Source organism: Mustela nivalis, assembly GCF_964662115.1.
Source record: "Mustela nivalis genome assembly, chromosome: 1".
NCBI classification, from domain to species: Eukaryota; Metazoa; Chordata; class Mammalia; order Carnivora; family Mustelidae; genus Mustela; species Mustela nivalis.
In genome coordinates, this window is record NC_139020.1 from 118,833,472 (window position 1) to 118,848,937 (window position 15,466).

The following is a 15,466-nucleotide window of genomic DNA, read 5'->3' on the forward strand; positions in this document are numbered from 1 at the left end:
AGATATTTGAAAGGGAAGGATCATTCAGGATAGCCCTAGAATCAGGGACAGAAACAACTTATGAGAGGTAGACTTTGACTTGAGTTAAGAAAGAATGATCGGATGGGGCACCTGCATCCCAGTGTTTATGGCAGCAATGTCCACAACAGCCGAACTATGGAAAGAGCCCAGATGTCCACAGGAGGGAAAAATAAAATAAGATGAAATTAGAGAGGGGAGACAAACTGTAAGAGACTCTTAACCATAGGAAACAAACTGAGGGTTGCTGGAGTGGAGGGACGGGTGCAGGGATGGGGTAACTGGGTGATGGACATTAAGGAGCACTGGCTGTTATACACAACAGGTGCATAGCTGTACTCTACATTAGAAACTAATGATACACTATATGTTAACTAATTGAATTTAACTAAAATACATTTTTTTAAAAATGATCTTACGAACCATATCCTGTCCCAGCAATAAGGTTGCCTCAGGGCATTAGGAGATAATCCACTGGCTGCCGCCTTATCTCCACCGGGTGTCTGCCCAGGAGATTCTGCTACTGAGAGATGGGCCAAGTGACCCCTGAGATTTCCCCTGTATTCCTTTATGGACTGAATGAAAATGGAGACTTAGCTCCTGCCTTCTTAGATGTTTTGTCTCAAGTTCAGAGTACTAACTCTTACCTTTTTTTTTTTTTTTTTTAACTAGGAAAAGATGGCATCTCTTTCCTCCTGAAGACACTCCTTTCCTTTATCCAACTAGAATCCCTTATGAAGAATCTAGTGTGTTCAGTAAAATCAATGTTGTCAATCCTGATTTAAAACGTTTTCCTCAGTTCCGCAAAGCTCGAAGACATATGGTTACACTAAACCCAGGACAGGTAATGGCAGCCTTAAAACACTGATTGCCTGTCAGTGCGTGCCCCAGCTAGAACTTCTTTCATGTCCTTATACCATATTGCCTCCCCACCAACACAAATTAAAATGATTTTTTTCCCTGCTGCTCTCTGCTGTTAGTTAGAAGGCTTCGGAACAAACTTCTCAGCTTCACAGGTCATGGAACTATGGGAAGAGGGAATATAGCTCTTTTTACTGGTGAAGAGGAGAATAACTTTGGAGGAAAACAAGGACTTACAATCTTTTTTTTTTTTTTTTTAAGATTTTATTTATTTATTTGAGAGAGAGTGCTAGAGAGAGCATGAGCCAGTGGCAGGTGTGGCCGGGCATAGGAGACAAGCAGACTCCCCGCTGAGCAGGGATCCCAGACACGGCCAGATCCCTGAAATCATGACCTGAGCCAAAGGCAGACACTTAATTGCCTGAGCCACCCAGACGCCCTTCACAGTCATTTTTAACAAGGTTAAGAGACAGTGTCAAGGCATGGGTACTTGAACACCCCTGGAACGTCTATTCACAGTTACTATCTTTTCAACTATACCAGAACCCAGACACATAAAATGCAGTTGGGAATGCATCCAGGTGGTGAGACAACAAAGGCAGAATGAACTGAGATTGATTTGCTTTAAACAAGCATGGATGGTCCTTTTATAAAGAACTGTGTCTGAAACATTTCCAAAGATTTTGTTCTTAGTGCTGCTGTCCAGTAGGGAAAACCACCTCTACAACATTGGCATTTGCTATCTGATATTTTATTAATGACATGAAAGGTTTTCTTAGTCTCTTAAGGAGATTTTCTTCCCTCAATTATTCCCTGCCTATTTTCCTTTACCCCCTTCTCACTGGCCCTTTTCTGACTCCCTTCCCGTGTGAATACTCCAACTCAAATCATTTGACTTGAGCAACTTGCTTCAACCTATTAGCTGTTGCTCCCCAGGCACCTGTCCCCCAGCCTCTGACAACCCCTCATCTATTTTATATCTCAATAGATTTACCTAATCTGGACACTTCACTTACATGCAGTCATACAAGTGGCCTTCTGTATCCGCCTTCTTTCACATAATATAATCCTACAGAATAGTATCAGTACTTCATTCCTTCTTATGGCTGAACATATTACATTGTTACACATATATTTTTGCTTATCCATTCATCTGTTGATAGACATTTGAATTGTTTCTACTTTTTAGCTATTAATGAAGAATGTTGCTGTAGACATTGGAGAACCAGTTTTTGGGTGAAGGTATATTTTCAGCTCCCTTGGTTATATTCCTAGGAGTGAAATTGCTGGGTCCTGTGGTAACTCTGTGTTTAACTTTTTGAGGAATTGCCCAGCTGTTTTCCATGGCAGCTACACCATTTTACATTCCCACGAAGTAATGTGTGAAGGCTCTGATTTCTTCACCTCCTCACCAACACTTGTTCTTTTCCATTATTCCTGTTATTATCATAGCCATTCTGGTGGATGTGACATGCTTGGTAATTAATTTTTTCTTCTATTTTAATAGCCAGATTTAAACACGTGGTTCTGTCTGTGGTATCAGTGTTCCTTACACCCTGCTTGTTCTTTAATCTACCAACAACTGGGTCTGTCTCTTACCACTGTCTTATCAGATGAAACATACATGAACTAATGATTTAAGTGCAGTGCCCTTCTTAAGAGCTCCGTTCTCCTAAAAGGTGCTCTCTTCCTATCTCCTAGCTTCACCTTGCTCAAAGCTAGTGCCACCCATTTTCCAAATCTGAAGCCCCAAACCCTTGGATCAGCCTGTCTGCTCTGCTCAAACTTCCATGGGTACTAATTTCATACTGAGTCTGGACAAATGCAGTCCTTCTTGACTCTGGCTGTTGCTTTTGTTTTCTATACCCTCCTGTTTAGATCTCTAGATCTTACTAGTTGGGCCACTGTAAGAATCTCCTGTCCTACCCAGACTCTCCCATGATACTGCTATTTTAACTATCCCCCTACTAAAAATTTCTTAGTGAGGCACCTCGGTCATTCAGTCAATTAAGCATCTGAGTCTTGATTTCAGCTCAGGTCATGATATCAGGTTCGAGAGATTGCCCCCTGTATCAGGTTTTATGCTGAGTGGGGAGTCTGCTTAAGATTCTCTCTCTCCCTCTGCACCCCCCCCAAAATTCCTTAATACTTACAGAATAAAAAGGAGATTCTTTATTCTGAGTTAAGGGCCCTCCTCTGGCCCTAACCTAACCCTCTCAATTTATCTCCCATTGCCCTGTCTGCCACAGTGAGACCGACCTACTTGCTCTCCCTCAGCAGTCCAACCTCCCTTGTTGGCACTACCTCTCCCTCCTGGCATGTCCTAATTCTTTGCTGTCTCTACATGGTCCCCTAACCCTGGTTCAGACCACATTTCATGCATGCCAGGCTGCTCCTGCCATCCATGGTTCATGCCGATGTCTCCCTCTTCTGAGGCTCCCTGGCACCAGTGTTGGCTCCTTTGAGTCATCTACCTAGTGCCCCCTTTCAACGTGCTGTTTCTTCAGTGGCTAGATTTTACACTGTGAGAAGACAGAAACTACTTCCTCTAGTTTTCCCTATACCCTTTCTCAGAATGCATGCAGCTGTTTTGCAGTGGAAAGGAGGAAAAATTAGAATCTGTGTCCTTTACTAAGATTTAGTTGCAGGCAGTGCAGGCCCAGGATTAAGGAGAGTAGAAGTTGGGGAAGCTGGCAATAACATCCTTTATGGAACATATGAACTCGCTGGTTAAAAAAAGAAAGGGGTTGTGAGGTTTTTTTCCTTGTTTTCCTTTCCAACAGAAATACTGCTATGAATTCATATTGATTCCTAGCTTTGTCAATTAGGGTCTAATTCTGACATTAAAACAAAATGTGCTGTTCTTGTGCTAACTTACTTTTTGTTTGTTCGCTTTTCAGGTTCTGTTTGTTCCCAGACACTGGTGGCATTACGTAGAATCCATTGATCCTGTCACTGTCAGTATAAACTCATGGATTGAGCTGGTACTTTTTTTTTTTTTAAATAAATGTAATCCCTGCTTTTAAGATATATATATATATATATATATATATATATATATATATATATATGGCCTAACTATAAAACTTAGTGATTAAATTTAACCAACCAATACTACTTTGGTTTGATATGCTACAATTTCTGTATTCAGTGCTCTGTTAATGGGTATTTAAGTCGGAATTAGGGTTTTCAGTGATGAATTATTCTCTTTCTTTTAAGGGCGCACAGTGGGCCCTGATGCTGGTGTGCAGTCTTCTCCTTAGCTGGTGGTGTTAGGAAAGCGGTGTGGGGCTGTCAGGATTTGCCATGTCTGTCCCACATTACGGGTTCTGTCCACATCCAGATGGGCTGGAGATAACTGCTTCTTGGCTCAGGGCCCTTGTTACTAATTGCACAATTCTCAGTCCTGGCTTCTGCCTTTTCTCAAAGAAGAGTCTTTGAATGCTAGGATTTTATTGTTTCATTTCTGCTGGGAAATGAAGGAGGCATTTTCCCTACAATACACTTTGTGTGACCCTGGTTGCCTGCTCTACTTGACAATTAACATGGCTGTCCCGTGAGGCTGAACCAAGGCTTTCTCTGCACCTGTGCCTCTTTAACCAGAGGCTTTGAAGCCTCTGCTTCAGTGGCATCTTACTGTCCTGTACCCAAATCCTGATTGCATCTCTCTTCTCCGTGTGGCTGCTGCCTCCTCCCCTCAGGCTCTCCTTATCCATGGGTACTGGGGAGGGCTTTGGCATAGGTGGAGCCTCAGGGAGACTCTGACAGGAAGCTGCACTGTCTGGGCTTAGAAAAGAGATGTGGCCTTTGTGGGTTAGATGAGCGGTGTGGTGGGAGATCAGTGGACTCAGCTGGTTAGTTACTTAGCTGCTGGTAGCATGCTGAATTACAGTCAGAGCAAATGTCAAGATACAGTCCAGTCCAAGTCCAGAGTCACATCTGCTAGTACTGACAGTAGTACTGACAGTACTTAGCTTCTCAAGGTGGCTCTTTTCATTGTTAGATTCACCTGCCTGCTTGTAACTATACCCATTATTTCTGAAACTCTACAGAATGTTTTTTGTTTTGTTTTGTTTTTTAAATATTTGATGATACCTGCCATGTGTCCCTTTAAACTTTTCTTTCCCAGACTCAAAGCCTCTGTTTGCTTTGGTTTCGTTTGGTTTGGTTTGGTTTGGTTTGGTTTGGTTTTTTTGACAGAGAGAGGGATCACAAGTAGGCAGAGCAGCAGGCAGAAAGAGAGAGAGGGAGAAGCAGGCTCCCTGTTGAGCAGAGAGCCCAATTTGGGGCTTGATCCCAGGACCCTGAGACCATGACCTGAGCCGAAGGCAGAGGCTTAACCCCCTGAGCCACCCAGGTGCCCCAAAACCTTCAGTTTCTTTAATAAGTTTTTTATATGACTTCTTAAAAATTTTTTCAGACTTTTCACCATTTTGATCATAGACTTCAGAACTAAATGCAGGTTTAAGTTATAGGTCTGCCTTTGTTAGCTGTGTAACCTGGATGATCAGTTCATCTCATCTAGCCCAGGTCTCTGCACCTGGGGAACAGGGATTATAATCACACACACTCCAGAGGCATTTAATCCAGCGCCTGCCACATGAGAAGTGTTTAAAAACGGAAACTACTATGAAGAGGAAGAACTATTATGTCGAGAACAGCCCTCTTAATGTATAAATACCAGGAGGTCTCAGTTCACGGAATCAAGGTTTCTCCCTCGCATGACTTAGATCCTCAATTTCTTTTTGCTGCTTATAATATTGCAGTAGCTTTTTTTAGGGATCTGATCTCGCTTTGGGCTCATACTCAGCTCAAGAGTATCCCTGCTTTTTTCCACCCAGTCAGCTCCCGTGTCAGGTTGCCCTCCATCGTAAAGCTGTTAAAGCTGGTTCTTTAAACCCACATCCCACACTTCACACTCCCCTCCCTCAGCTTGTACTGTGTTCTTTGGGGTGAGCATTCCAGCTTGCCAAGGTCATTCTGAATTTGATTCTCTTCTGTGTTTTTGGTAAACTCCTTCAAGTGGGCCTGTGCCCTTTTGGTACGTCGTCATTTGTCTTGGAATGTATCCTTGCTCTCTGGTACAAGAGGATACCCCAGGATTGCCTTGGACTTTACCTGTCTCCAACTTGGAAGCTGATAATTTCTCCAAGTGGTCATTGTTCCTTTTAGTGGAGAATGGTATTTAGAAACTGAGATTGGGGCTCTAAAGCTGTTGTTCATTGCTATTGGCATGTTGCTGTTTCTAGACCTTTAAATAATAAAACCAGAATGTGATATAGATAGATAGGTAGATAGATAGATAGATAGATATAGGTATATTTATAATTCTAATTTAAGGTTAAATATAGATATTTTCTTATTTGTTTCCATATTTTTATCTCTTCTCTTACACTGAAAATCAGGATCAATCCTAACAGTAACATCTACTTATTTGATACATATTTATGTATCTATATCTATATATATACACACATATATAAATACACACACACACACACACAAATATATATAAACATATATATATATTTTACCCCTGCCTTGGATGGGAGGGCAGAGAGTGAGAGAGAATCGTAAGCAGGCTCCATGCCCAGTACGGAACCTGTCATGGGGCTCAGTCTCATAACCCTGAGATCATGACATGAGCTGAAATCAAGAGTTGAATGCTTAACCAACTGATCCACCCAGGTGCCCCACCCACTTATTTTTTTCCTTTTTAATTTTTAAATTTTTTAATTAACATATAATGTATTATTAGCCCCAGAGGTACAGGTCTGTGAATCAAACCAGGCTTACACACTTCACAACACTCACCATAGCAGATACCTTCCCCAGTGTCCATAACTCAACCACCTTCTCCCTAGCCCCCTACTCCCAGCAACTCTCAGTTTGTTTTATGAGATTAAGACTCTCTTACAGTTTGTCTCCCTCTTGATCCCATATTGTTTCATTAATTCCCTTCCTACCCCCCAAACCCTCCACGCTGCCTCTCCACTTCCTCATATCAAGGAGATCATATGATAATTGTCTTTCTCTGATTAACTTATTTCACTAAGCATAATACCGTCTAGTTCATCCATGTTGTCACAAATGGCAAGATTTCATTTATTTTGATTGCTGCATAGTATTTCATATATATATATATATATATCACATCTCCTCTATCCATTTATCTGTTGATGGACATTGAGGTTCTTTCCATAGTTTGGCTGTTGTAGACATTGCTGCTATAAACATTTGTCCACCCATACATTTATTTATTTATTTATTTATTTGACAGAGATCACAAGTAGGCAGAGAGGCAGGCAGAGAGAGAGGAGGAAGCAGGCTCCCTGCTGAGCAGAGAGCCTGATGCGGGACTCGATCCCAGGACCCTGAGATCACGACCTGAGCCGAAGGCAGCAGCCTAACCCACTGAGCCACCCAGGTGCCCCACCCATATATTTTTTTAAGATGTTATATTTATAATTTCAAAATTCCAATATTATTATTACTAATAATAAAACTTGCAAATAAAATTTAGGATTTCTTTTTAATCCTTTTTATCATTAGACTATATCCCACTAAGGAGCTACAAAGTACTACTGCATTCAGAATTCATTGTGAATGGATTCTTTTCATTTGTGGCTATGTTACTTAAATTTTAGGTAGGTTTGTTTTGTTTCAGTTTGTTTTCAGCATTAGGATTTACTTTTTTTCATAATTTGACTTTATTTAATATTTTGAATATGTAAAACATTAAATTGTTAAAATGATATTAAAACTCTCCTTTATATAGGGAAGTTTTCTCTTCCTCTGTGTCCCCTCCACTCCATCCCTCTCTCCCCACTAACCCCCACCACAGGGCTCTGTTTCTGTTCTTTTAGTTCATCATTCTAGTGTGTCTTCTTTGTAAACATATATGTAAATAATTAAGTAAATGAATAAATATATTTATGCATGACTTTATATGTGAATAAGAATAGAAACTTTTTTATGTTTCATGTGCTTATTCACACATACTCATATTCCTCTCCTTTCTTACACAGAAAGTAATAAACTAGTGTTCCGCACCCTGCTTTTTTCACATTACAATACTATTCTGAATTTGGTGAATCATAGTATGGAGCAATTTTCACTTTCTTTCCAACAGCTGTGTAGTATCCCACTGTATGTGGGTGCACCATCGTTCACTTCCTGGTTCCGATGTGGATGGATGTTTGCGTTCTTTCCAGTCTTTTATAATTAGAAATAATGCCAGTGATTAATATTGTGCATATGTTGCTTTATATTTGCTGGAAGAGTGTCTTTGAGGAGAGTCTTAAAAGTGAGTCAGCTTTGTTAGGCTTTGCCAAATTTTGCCAAATTTGACAGTGATTGTGCCATTTTGCCTTTCTATCAGTAGCATCTGAGGAAGCTTCTTTTCTCCACAGCCTCACCAACAGGATGTACAGTTGAATTTTTTTGCTTCTGATTTTTGAATCATAGCTGGAAAAAACCTTTCCCTCTTCCAGGTCGTAAAGGAATTCACCAATGCTTTCTTTTAGTTTGGATTGTTTCATTTTTTTACATTTGGGTCTCTCATCCATTTCAAGGTTTTTACTAGTGTATGGTGTAAGGTTGAGATCTATTATTTATTACCAAATGACAATAGAATTGTCAGGGACATCATTTATTTTAAAGTCTGTCTTTTCTGTGATGATTTGAAATATTACCTTAATCATATACCAGATATCTCTGTGTACTTGAGTCTGTTTCTTCCACTGGCCTTTCTTCACATTGTTTCAATGCTTCTACCCTTTTTTACTTAGAGTGGTCTTACAGGATGTTTTTAGTATCTGTAGGGCCAGAAACCTTTTCTTTTGCAGTGTTTTGCTGGCTCTTCTTAAATTTTTTTTTTTTTTTAGCATGATCTTTAGAATACATCCACTTTCAGGGAGAAAACAATTGATATTTTTATTCCATTTATATGAAATTTAATATGAGCTGTATGGTGTTGAATTGTCCTAACCAGTAATGAGATACCTTTCTTTTTGTCCAAGTCTAGTTGTCTTTGTTCCAGGAGTGTTTTAAAGTTTTCCTCACACTGGATTTGGACATTTCTTTAAAAAAAGGTTTATTCCCGGGCATTTCCTCTTTTTTTGGCTGCTGTGGTTAAGTGAGGTGGGTCTTCTCTTCCGTTATATCATCTGAGTAGATATTGTTTGTATATATGAAGGCTATTGATTTTTGTGTTAATTTGAATTATTTTCTTGAATGTGGTGATTTTTTATTGACTTCCTTGGTTTTTCAGGTTTCTCTCCTATTATCTGAAAATTAAGATACTTTTACCTCTTCCTTTCCAATTTATTTTCCTGTATCTTATTTTCCCTTGTCTAATTACATTAGCTAATACTTCTAAATCAATAATAAATAATAATGGAGATAGTGGGCATCTTTGTCTTTTTCTGATTTTAGAGAGAATTCTCTAGTGATTTTTTTAAAAGTAAAATACTGGATTTGGGGGTGAATTGTGTATATATTTTACCATGTTAAGTATCTTTCAATTCATTACTTTTTTGTTTTTTATTTTGTTTTTTAATCCAGAAAAGATGTTAAATATTATTGAAAGCCTTTTAAGCACTAATGGAGATGATCATATAATATTCCTCTTTAGTAAATATCTGGTATTTGAGTAAATTAAATCAGTGGATTTCTTAGTATTGATTGAACCATCCTTAATTTCTGGAACAAATCCCATTTGGTTATGATATATCATTTCTTTTTTTTTTAAGATTTTATTTATTTATTTGACAGACAGAGATCACAAGTAGGCAGAGCAGCAGGCAGAAAGAGAGAGAGGGAGAAGCAGGCTCCCTGTTGAGCAGAGAGCCCAATGTGGGGCTTGATCCCAGGACCCTGGGATCATGACCTGAGCTGAAGGCAGAGGCTTTAACCCATTGAGCCACCCAGGCGCCCCGATATATCATTTCTTAATGTACTGTAGAATGCCACTTGTTCATATTTTATTTAGATTTGAATTCACCTGGCCTCAAGAGTCTGAAAGCCTTCACTATGGTCTTATTAGAAGCTTGTTTTATACCATTTGTTCAGCTGATTCTCACAGAATTTTCCAAAGGATTGGTGTCAATGAGTATAAACAAGTCATGAGATAGTACTTACAAGTTTGGTGCCCAAGGACTTGATGCTGACTTAAGGTGGATGATTTCTGTCCTTCACCAAACCAGGACTCTCATTCCTCCTTTAACTTCGGCGTACATCACAGTTTGAAAACATTCATTCTTCCTTAAATAACTGGAATGCGGACTAGGATCTAAATGACTATATTTTCCTCTGTCACATGTTGCTTTGATTCTTGTCTCTTCAAGTACTGAACCGTAATTTTTTCTTGTTGCCAAATTTAACTCCAAAACCCCTTAGGTTTTAAAACCAACCATATTCCACATAATAACTCAAGCTAAATCCTGACTGTAGTATTCTTGTCACAAGTCACATAGATTTGGGAAAAAAGTAGAAATTCTAGTTCTGTCCAGCTGGCACAATATTCATCTCTTCTCTTTTTCTCTGTTAAAGTGGTATTCTATCTTAATGTATTCCAAAGGATAAAGTATATTCTCAGTTCTTCTCAATTGTGCCTTTTTTTTTTAAGATTTTATTTATTTATTTATTTGACAGAGAGAGATCACAGTAGGAGAGAGGAAGGGAAGAGATCACAGAGAGAGGAAGGGAAGCAGGCCCCCTGCTGATCAGAGAGCCCGATGTGGGACTCCATCCCAGGACCCTGAGATCATGACCTGAGCCGAAGGCAGCGGCTTAACCACCTGAGCTACCCAGGCGCCCCTGTGCCTTTTTTTTTTTTTTAATTTTATTTATTTATTTGACAGAGATCACAAGTAGGCAGAGAGGCTGGCAGAGAGGGAGAGAGAGAGAGAGAGAGGAGGAAGCAGGCTCCCTGCTGAGCAGAGAGCCCGATGCGGGGCTTGATCCCTGGGATCATGACCCGAGCCAAAGGCAGAGGCCTTAACCCACAGAGCCACTCAGGCACCCCTCAATTGTGCCTTTTTTAATCCTTTTCTTTTAGTATTCCTCCTTATTCTTGTTGTATTGAAATGCATTTATTTTATTGGTACTTTTTCCAAACTTAAAACAATTTTTTCTGTTAATTTTTAAAGGCTTTCCTTTTGCTCTAATAATTTTTCCATTATTATGTCTTTCATTGTATTTATACCTATAAAATAATATGTAGGTAACATATTTGTAGTGGTGTAATTTTGCTCACCCCCTCTCCTTTCTGGATGCAGGGGAGTGGGAGGTACAGCCTTCCAGTTACAGAATGAGTAAGTCACGGGGATGACAGGTGCAGCGTGGGGAATCTAGTCAGAGGTGTTGCAGGAATGTTGGATGGTGACAGATGGTACCTATGCTTGTGAGCACAGCAAAGCCTATAGAGCTGTTGAATCCTGATGTCATACACCTGAAACGAATGTAACACTGTGTTGATTATACTTCAATTAAAAAAAATTCTTAGAGGTTCTGAGAGCTTCTAGGAGTTTTACTTCTTTAAAATTTCACTTGCTTTAAACAAATGCAGCTTTCTAAAACCCTGTTAAGAAGAAAATGGACTTTAGTTTCCCAAATAAATACATTTGAATACTCAGTGGAAAAACAGTAAAGTGTACAGTTCAGAAATTTTATGTATAGTCAAGAATTATGCAATACTACCATAATCAATTTTTGAACATATTCATCAACCTAAAAAGAAACCCTATATATATGAGTATTTGCTCTCTGATTTTCCTCTGTAACCGTAAGTGGTCACCAACCTATTTTCTGTCTCTCTAGATTTGCCAATTCCGGAATCATGTAATACATGGTTTTTTTGTGGCCAGCATCTTTCATTTAGTATTACATGTTTTCAGGATTCATCTATGTTATAGCATGTATCAGTACTTGATTCCTTTTTATGGCTAAATAATATTCCATTGAATGGATATACACATTTTGTTTATCTACTCATCAGCTGGTGGACATGTGGGTTGTGTCTACTTTTTGCAGTTACAAACAATGCTATTACTAACATTTATGTACAAGTTTTTATGTGACCATATGTTTTCATTATCTTGCATGTACATTTAGGAGTGGAATTTCTGGATCCTTTGGTATAATGGATCGTAAAGACTCTGGTCTGAGTTTCAGTCTGGAGTCTGAAATCTGTAGGATGGCTAACAGACTAGAAACCCACTCATTCAGGATTTCTGTTAGAATCCTGAGGCACAATACCTTATTCTCTAGGAAACCTTAGTTTTTGCCTCAGGCCTTCACCTGAGGTCTACCTACATTATTGAAGATAATTTCCTTTACCTAAAGTCAACTGATTTTAAAAGTTAATCATCTTCAAAGTATTTTCACAGCAACATTTAGACTAGGGTTTGACCAAACAACTAGCCTAACCAAGTTAGCTGATAAAATTAACCACCACATTTGGCAACTCTGTGTTTAGCCTTTTGAGGAACTGCCAGGCTGTTTCTAAAGCCATTTACATTCTGACCAGCAATGTGTGACTATTCTGATTTCTCCACATCCTCACCAACACTTGTTATTATCTGTCTTTTTTATGATAGTCATACTAGTGTGGAGTGGTGTCTTATCATGGAAATTTCATTCATTTTCACTGTGGTATGATATTCTCTTATATAAGTGTACCCCATTTTATTGGTTCTCTGTTCTGTTGATGGATAATTGAGTTGTTTCCAATCTTTTGCTTTTATAAATAGGATATTCTTGTACACATGTACAAGAGTTTCTCTAAAGAATATATATTTCTTGCGCATGTGGGTAGCTCAGTTGGATGAGTGACTGCCTTCGCCTCAGGTCGTGATCCTGGAGTCTTGGGATCAAGTCCCACATCAGGCTCCCTCTTCGGCAGGGAGTCTGCTTCTCACTCTGACCTCTTTCCTCTCATGCTCTCTCTCTCAAGCTCTCTCTCTCTCTCTCCCCCAAATAAATTAATAAAATCTTTTTTAAAAAGTATGTTATTTTTCTGGGTGCAGAAATTCTGGTCTGCAGGGGGTACAATACCCAAGTTCACAAGATAACACCAACATGTTTTCCAGATGGCCATACCAGTTTGCACTCCCACCATCAGTGAATCCGTCAATGCACATTTTTCTACCACTTGGAATTATCAGACTCTCTTTTGCCAATTTCACCAGTTTCTCGATTTGCATTTCCCTGATTATTCATGAGGTCAAACATATTTTCATGGGTTTTTTAAAAAGATTTTTATTTATTTATTTGACAGACAGAGATCACAAGCTGGTAGAGAGGCAGGCAGAGAGAGAGAGAGGAAGGGAAGCAGGCTCCTTGCTGAGCAGAGAGCCCAATGTGGTGCTCAATTCCAGGACCCTGGGATCATGACCTGAGCCGAAGGCAGAGGCCTTAACCCACTGAGCCACCCAGGCTCAGTTTATTAAAGGTTTATTAAAACCTTTCACGTTTTAATAAATATCTGATTGCTCTTTTTTTGAAATGCTTGTCTTCATGCCTCTTGCCTATTTTTAAAAATTGGATTATTTGTTTGATGTGTATAGATTCTTTATATATCCTGGATATTAACCTTTATCAGTTTTATGTATTACACATATCTGGTTTGCTTTTTTTTCCTTTTGTTGCCTTTTGATGAACAGAAGTCGTTGATTTTAATGTAATTTATCCTTAATGCTCTGATTTATGCTTATTATGTCTTTAAAAAACCATATTTGGATTTTTAGCCATTTCATTCTTGTGGCCAAGCATGTTTATTATAATTTTTGATGAACAGAAGTCGTTGATTTTAATGTAATTTATCCTTAATGCTCTGATTTATGCTTATTATGTCTTTAAAAAACCATATTTGGATTTTTAGCCATTTCATTCTTGTGGCCAAGCATGTTTATTATAATTTTTCTTCCATTAAGAAAGTTTTTAAAATTCTTAAGTATTATTTCTCTGTATGTAGTGCCTTTTTTAAAAAATATTTTAAACTTGTCAACAAATGAAAGAGATTGGAAGAAACATCACAAAGTAGTTCATTCTTAAAGGCTATGTCTTATAGACAGGATAAAACTTCAATGTGGTCGGTGAAATATTTTACAACTCTTCTAGATGTCAGGTGATAGTGAATACAGAAAAGTTGTGATCTGCCAAAACATGTTCCTTCCTTCTCTAAAAAAGCTTATATTAATGAGCGAACAGGGCCCACAATTAATAGAGACTCTACTCTGTTTTAAGCCATGAGACAAAGTGACAGATGAAAACAATGTGCTTTTTAAATCTTGCCTCAGGAAGAGGACCACCAAGCCCGAGTAGAAGAGGCAATCACACGCATGCTTGTGTGTGCCCTGAAGACCGCAGAGGATCCAACCAATACCAGAGCTTGGTTAAACCCAACTGAGGTAGGCTGTTCATCGTGGCAGTTAGTTTCCTGTGATTAATCAACCCTTGCTAGAACATTTGTTTTCTAATTTATGTAAGTGCATATAGCCATTCTAAGGAGTTTTACTTTTTCCCTAGGTTGAGGAAACATCCCACGAAGTCAATTGTCGCTACTTAAATAGAGCTGTTTCTGCCCTTTTTGATCATTACAGAACATCTAAGGTCATAGAAATCCAAGCCCTGAGAACAAATAGAGAGGACATGAAACAGGAGGGCTTGAATGTGCACAATCGCATGGCGGTGGAACAAACAGGTGGCCAGGACGTAATCCTGGGAACAGGAAAATGGGAGGCAGCAAGTCCCTTTGGCCCTGATCTGGTTCCTGTAATACTGAGTTCTGAAGAACTACCCTCAGAGAGAGGAGGCATATTTGAAGGTGATGGTAAAGACTTTGTAGGCAAAGATGGAGAACACTCTGGAAAACTGCATTGTACCAAGAGGCAACGAATGACGAGTAAAAGTGAGGATGCAGTTGTGGAACAAATTGCTTCAAATAGTAGTATGGCTCCTTCTCAAACATTCATTTCTACAGATGATTTGCTGGACTGCTTGGTGAATCCACAAGTAACCAGGATAGTGGCACAACTTCTGATACAAGGAAGAAGTTTGTAGTTCTAAGGAAATGACTTTTAAAATAATACTTTAAAAATATTTTTAAGTAGTTTGATCATTAAATAAAAAAATGGCAGAGCACAAAATTAATTTGTAGGCCAGCGTGCTTGTAAATGCACTTGTTCTTTAGACCTAATTGTGTTTCAGTCTCTTGCCACCTTCATTCACGAACATCGCTCTCTGAGCCAGCCGGCTCTTTGTTACTTGTTAGGCCTTCTTTCTTCAGTGACTTTGCCTTTCCTCTCACATCTGGTCCTTTTAGCTGATCTCAAATGTAAGCCCCAGGTGTTCTTAACAGAAAGTAATACCTCTTCAGCAGTCTCAAGGCGAAGTCGGCCTGCTGCTTGTTTTTGTAAATAAAGGTTTACTGGAGCACAGCCATGCCATTCATTACATATTGCTGATGGCAGCTTTAGAGTTACAGTGTCAGACTTGAGCAGTGACCAAGCCAGTGTGGCCCGCAAGACTGAAAATACTGTCTATCCCCTCAGAGAGAAAGTTTGCCAACCCCTGGCCAAATGCA

The 15,466-nt window shown here is 39.2% G+C and overlaps 1 protein-coding gene across 2 annotated transcripts in view; it reads left to right on the forward strand.

Annotated features, from left to right (window-relative positions):
* The window catches only part of HSPBAP1 (HSPB1 associated protein 1), a 59,192-nt gene extending 44,122 nt beyond the window's left edge, over positions 1-15,070 (forward strand). For both annotated transcript variants that reach the window (XM_082740646.1, XM_082740647.1), the window contains 4 exons: positions 691-862; positions 3,780-3,863; positions 14,181-14,291; positions 14,410-15,070. In XM_082740646.1, the coding sequence (XP_082596772.1) occupies positions 691-862; positions 3,780-3,863; positions 14,181-14,291; positions 14,410-14,943 (901 nt within the window). In that variant the 3' untranslated portion in view covers positions 14,944-15,070. The remainder of the gene's footprint in view (positions 1-690; positions 863-3,779; positions 3,864-14,180; positions 14,292-14,409) is intronic.
* The last annotated feature ends 396 nt before the right edge of the window (positions 15,071-15,466 follow it).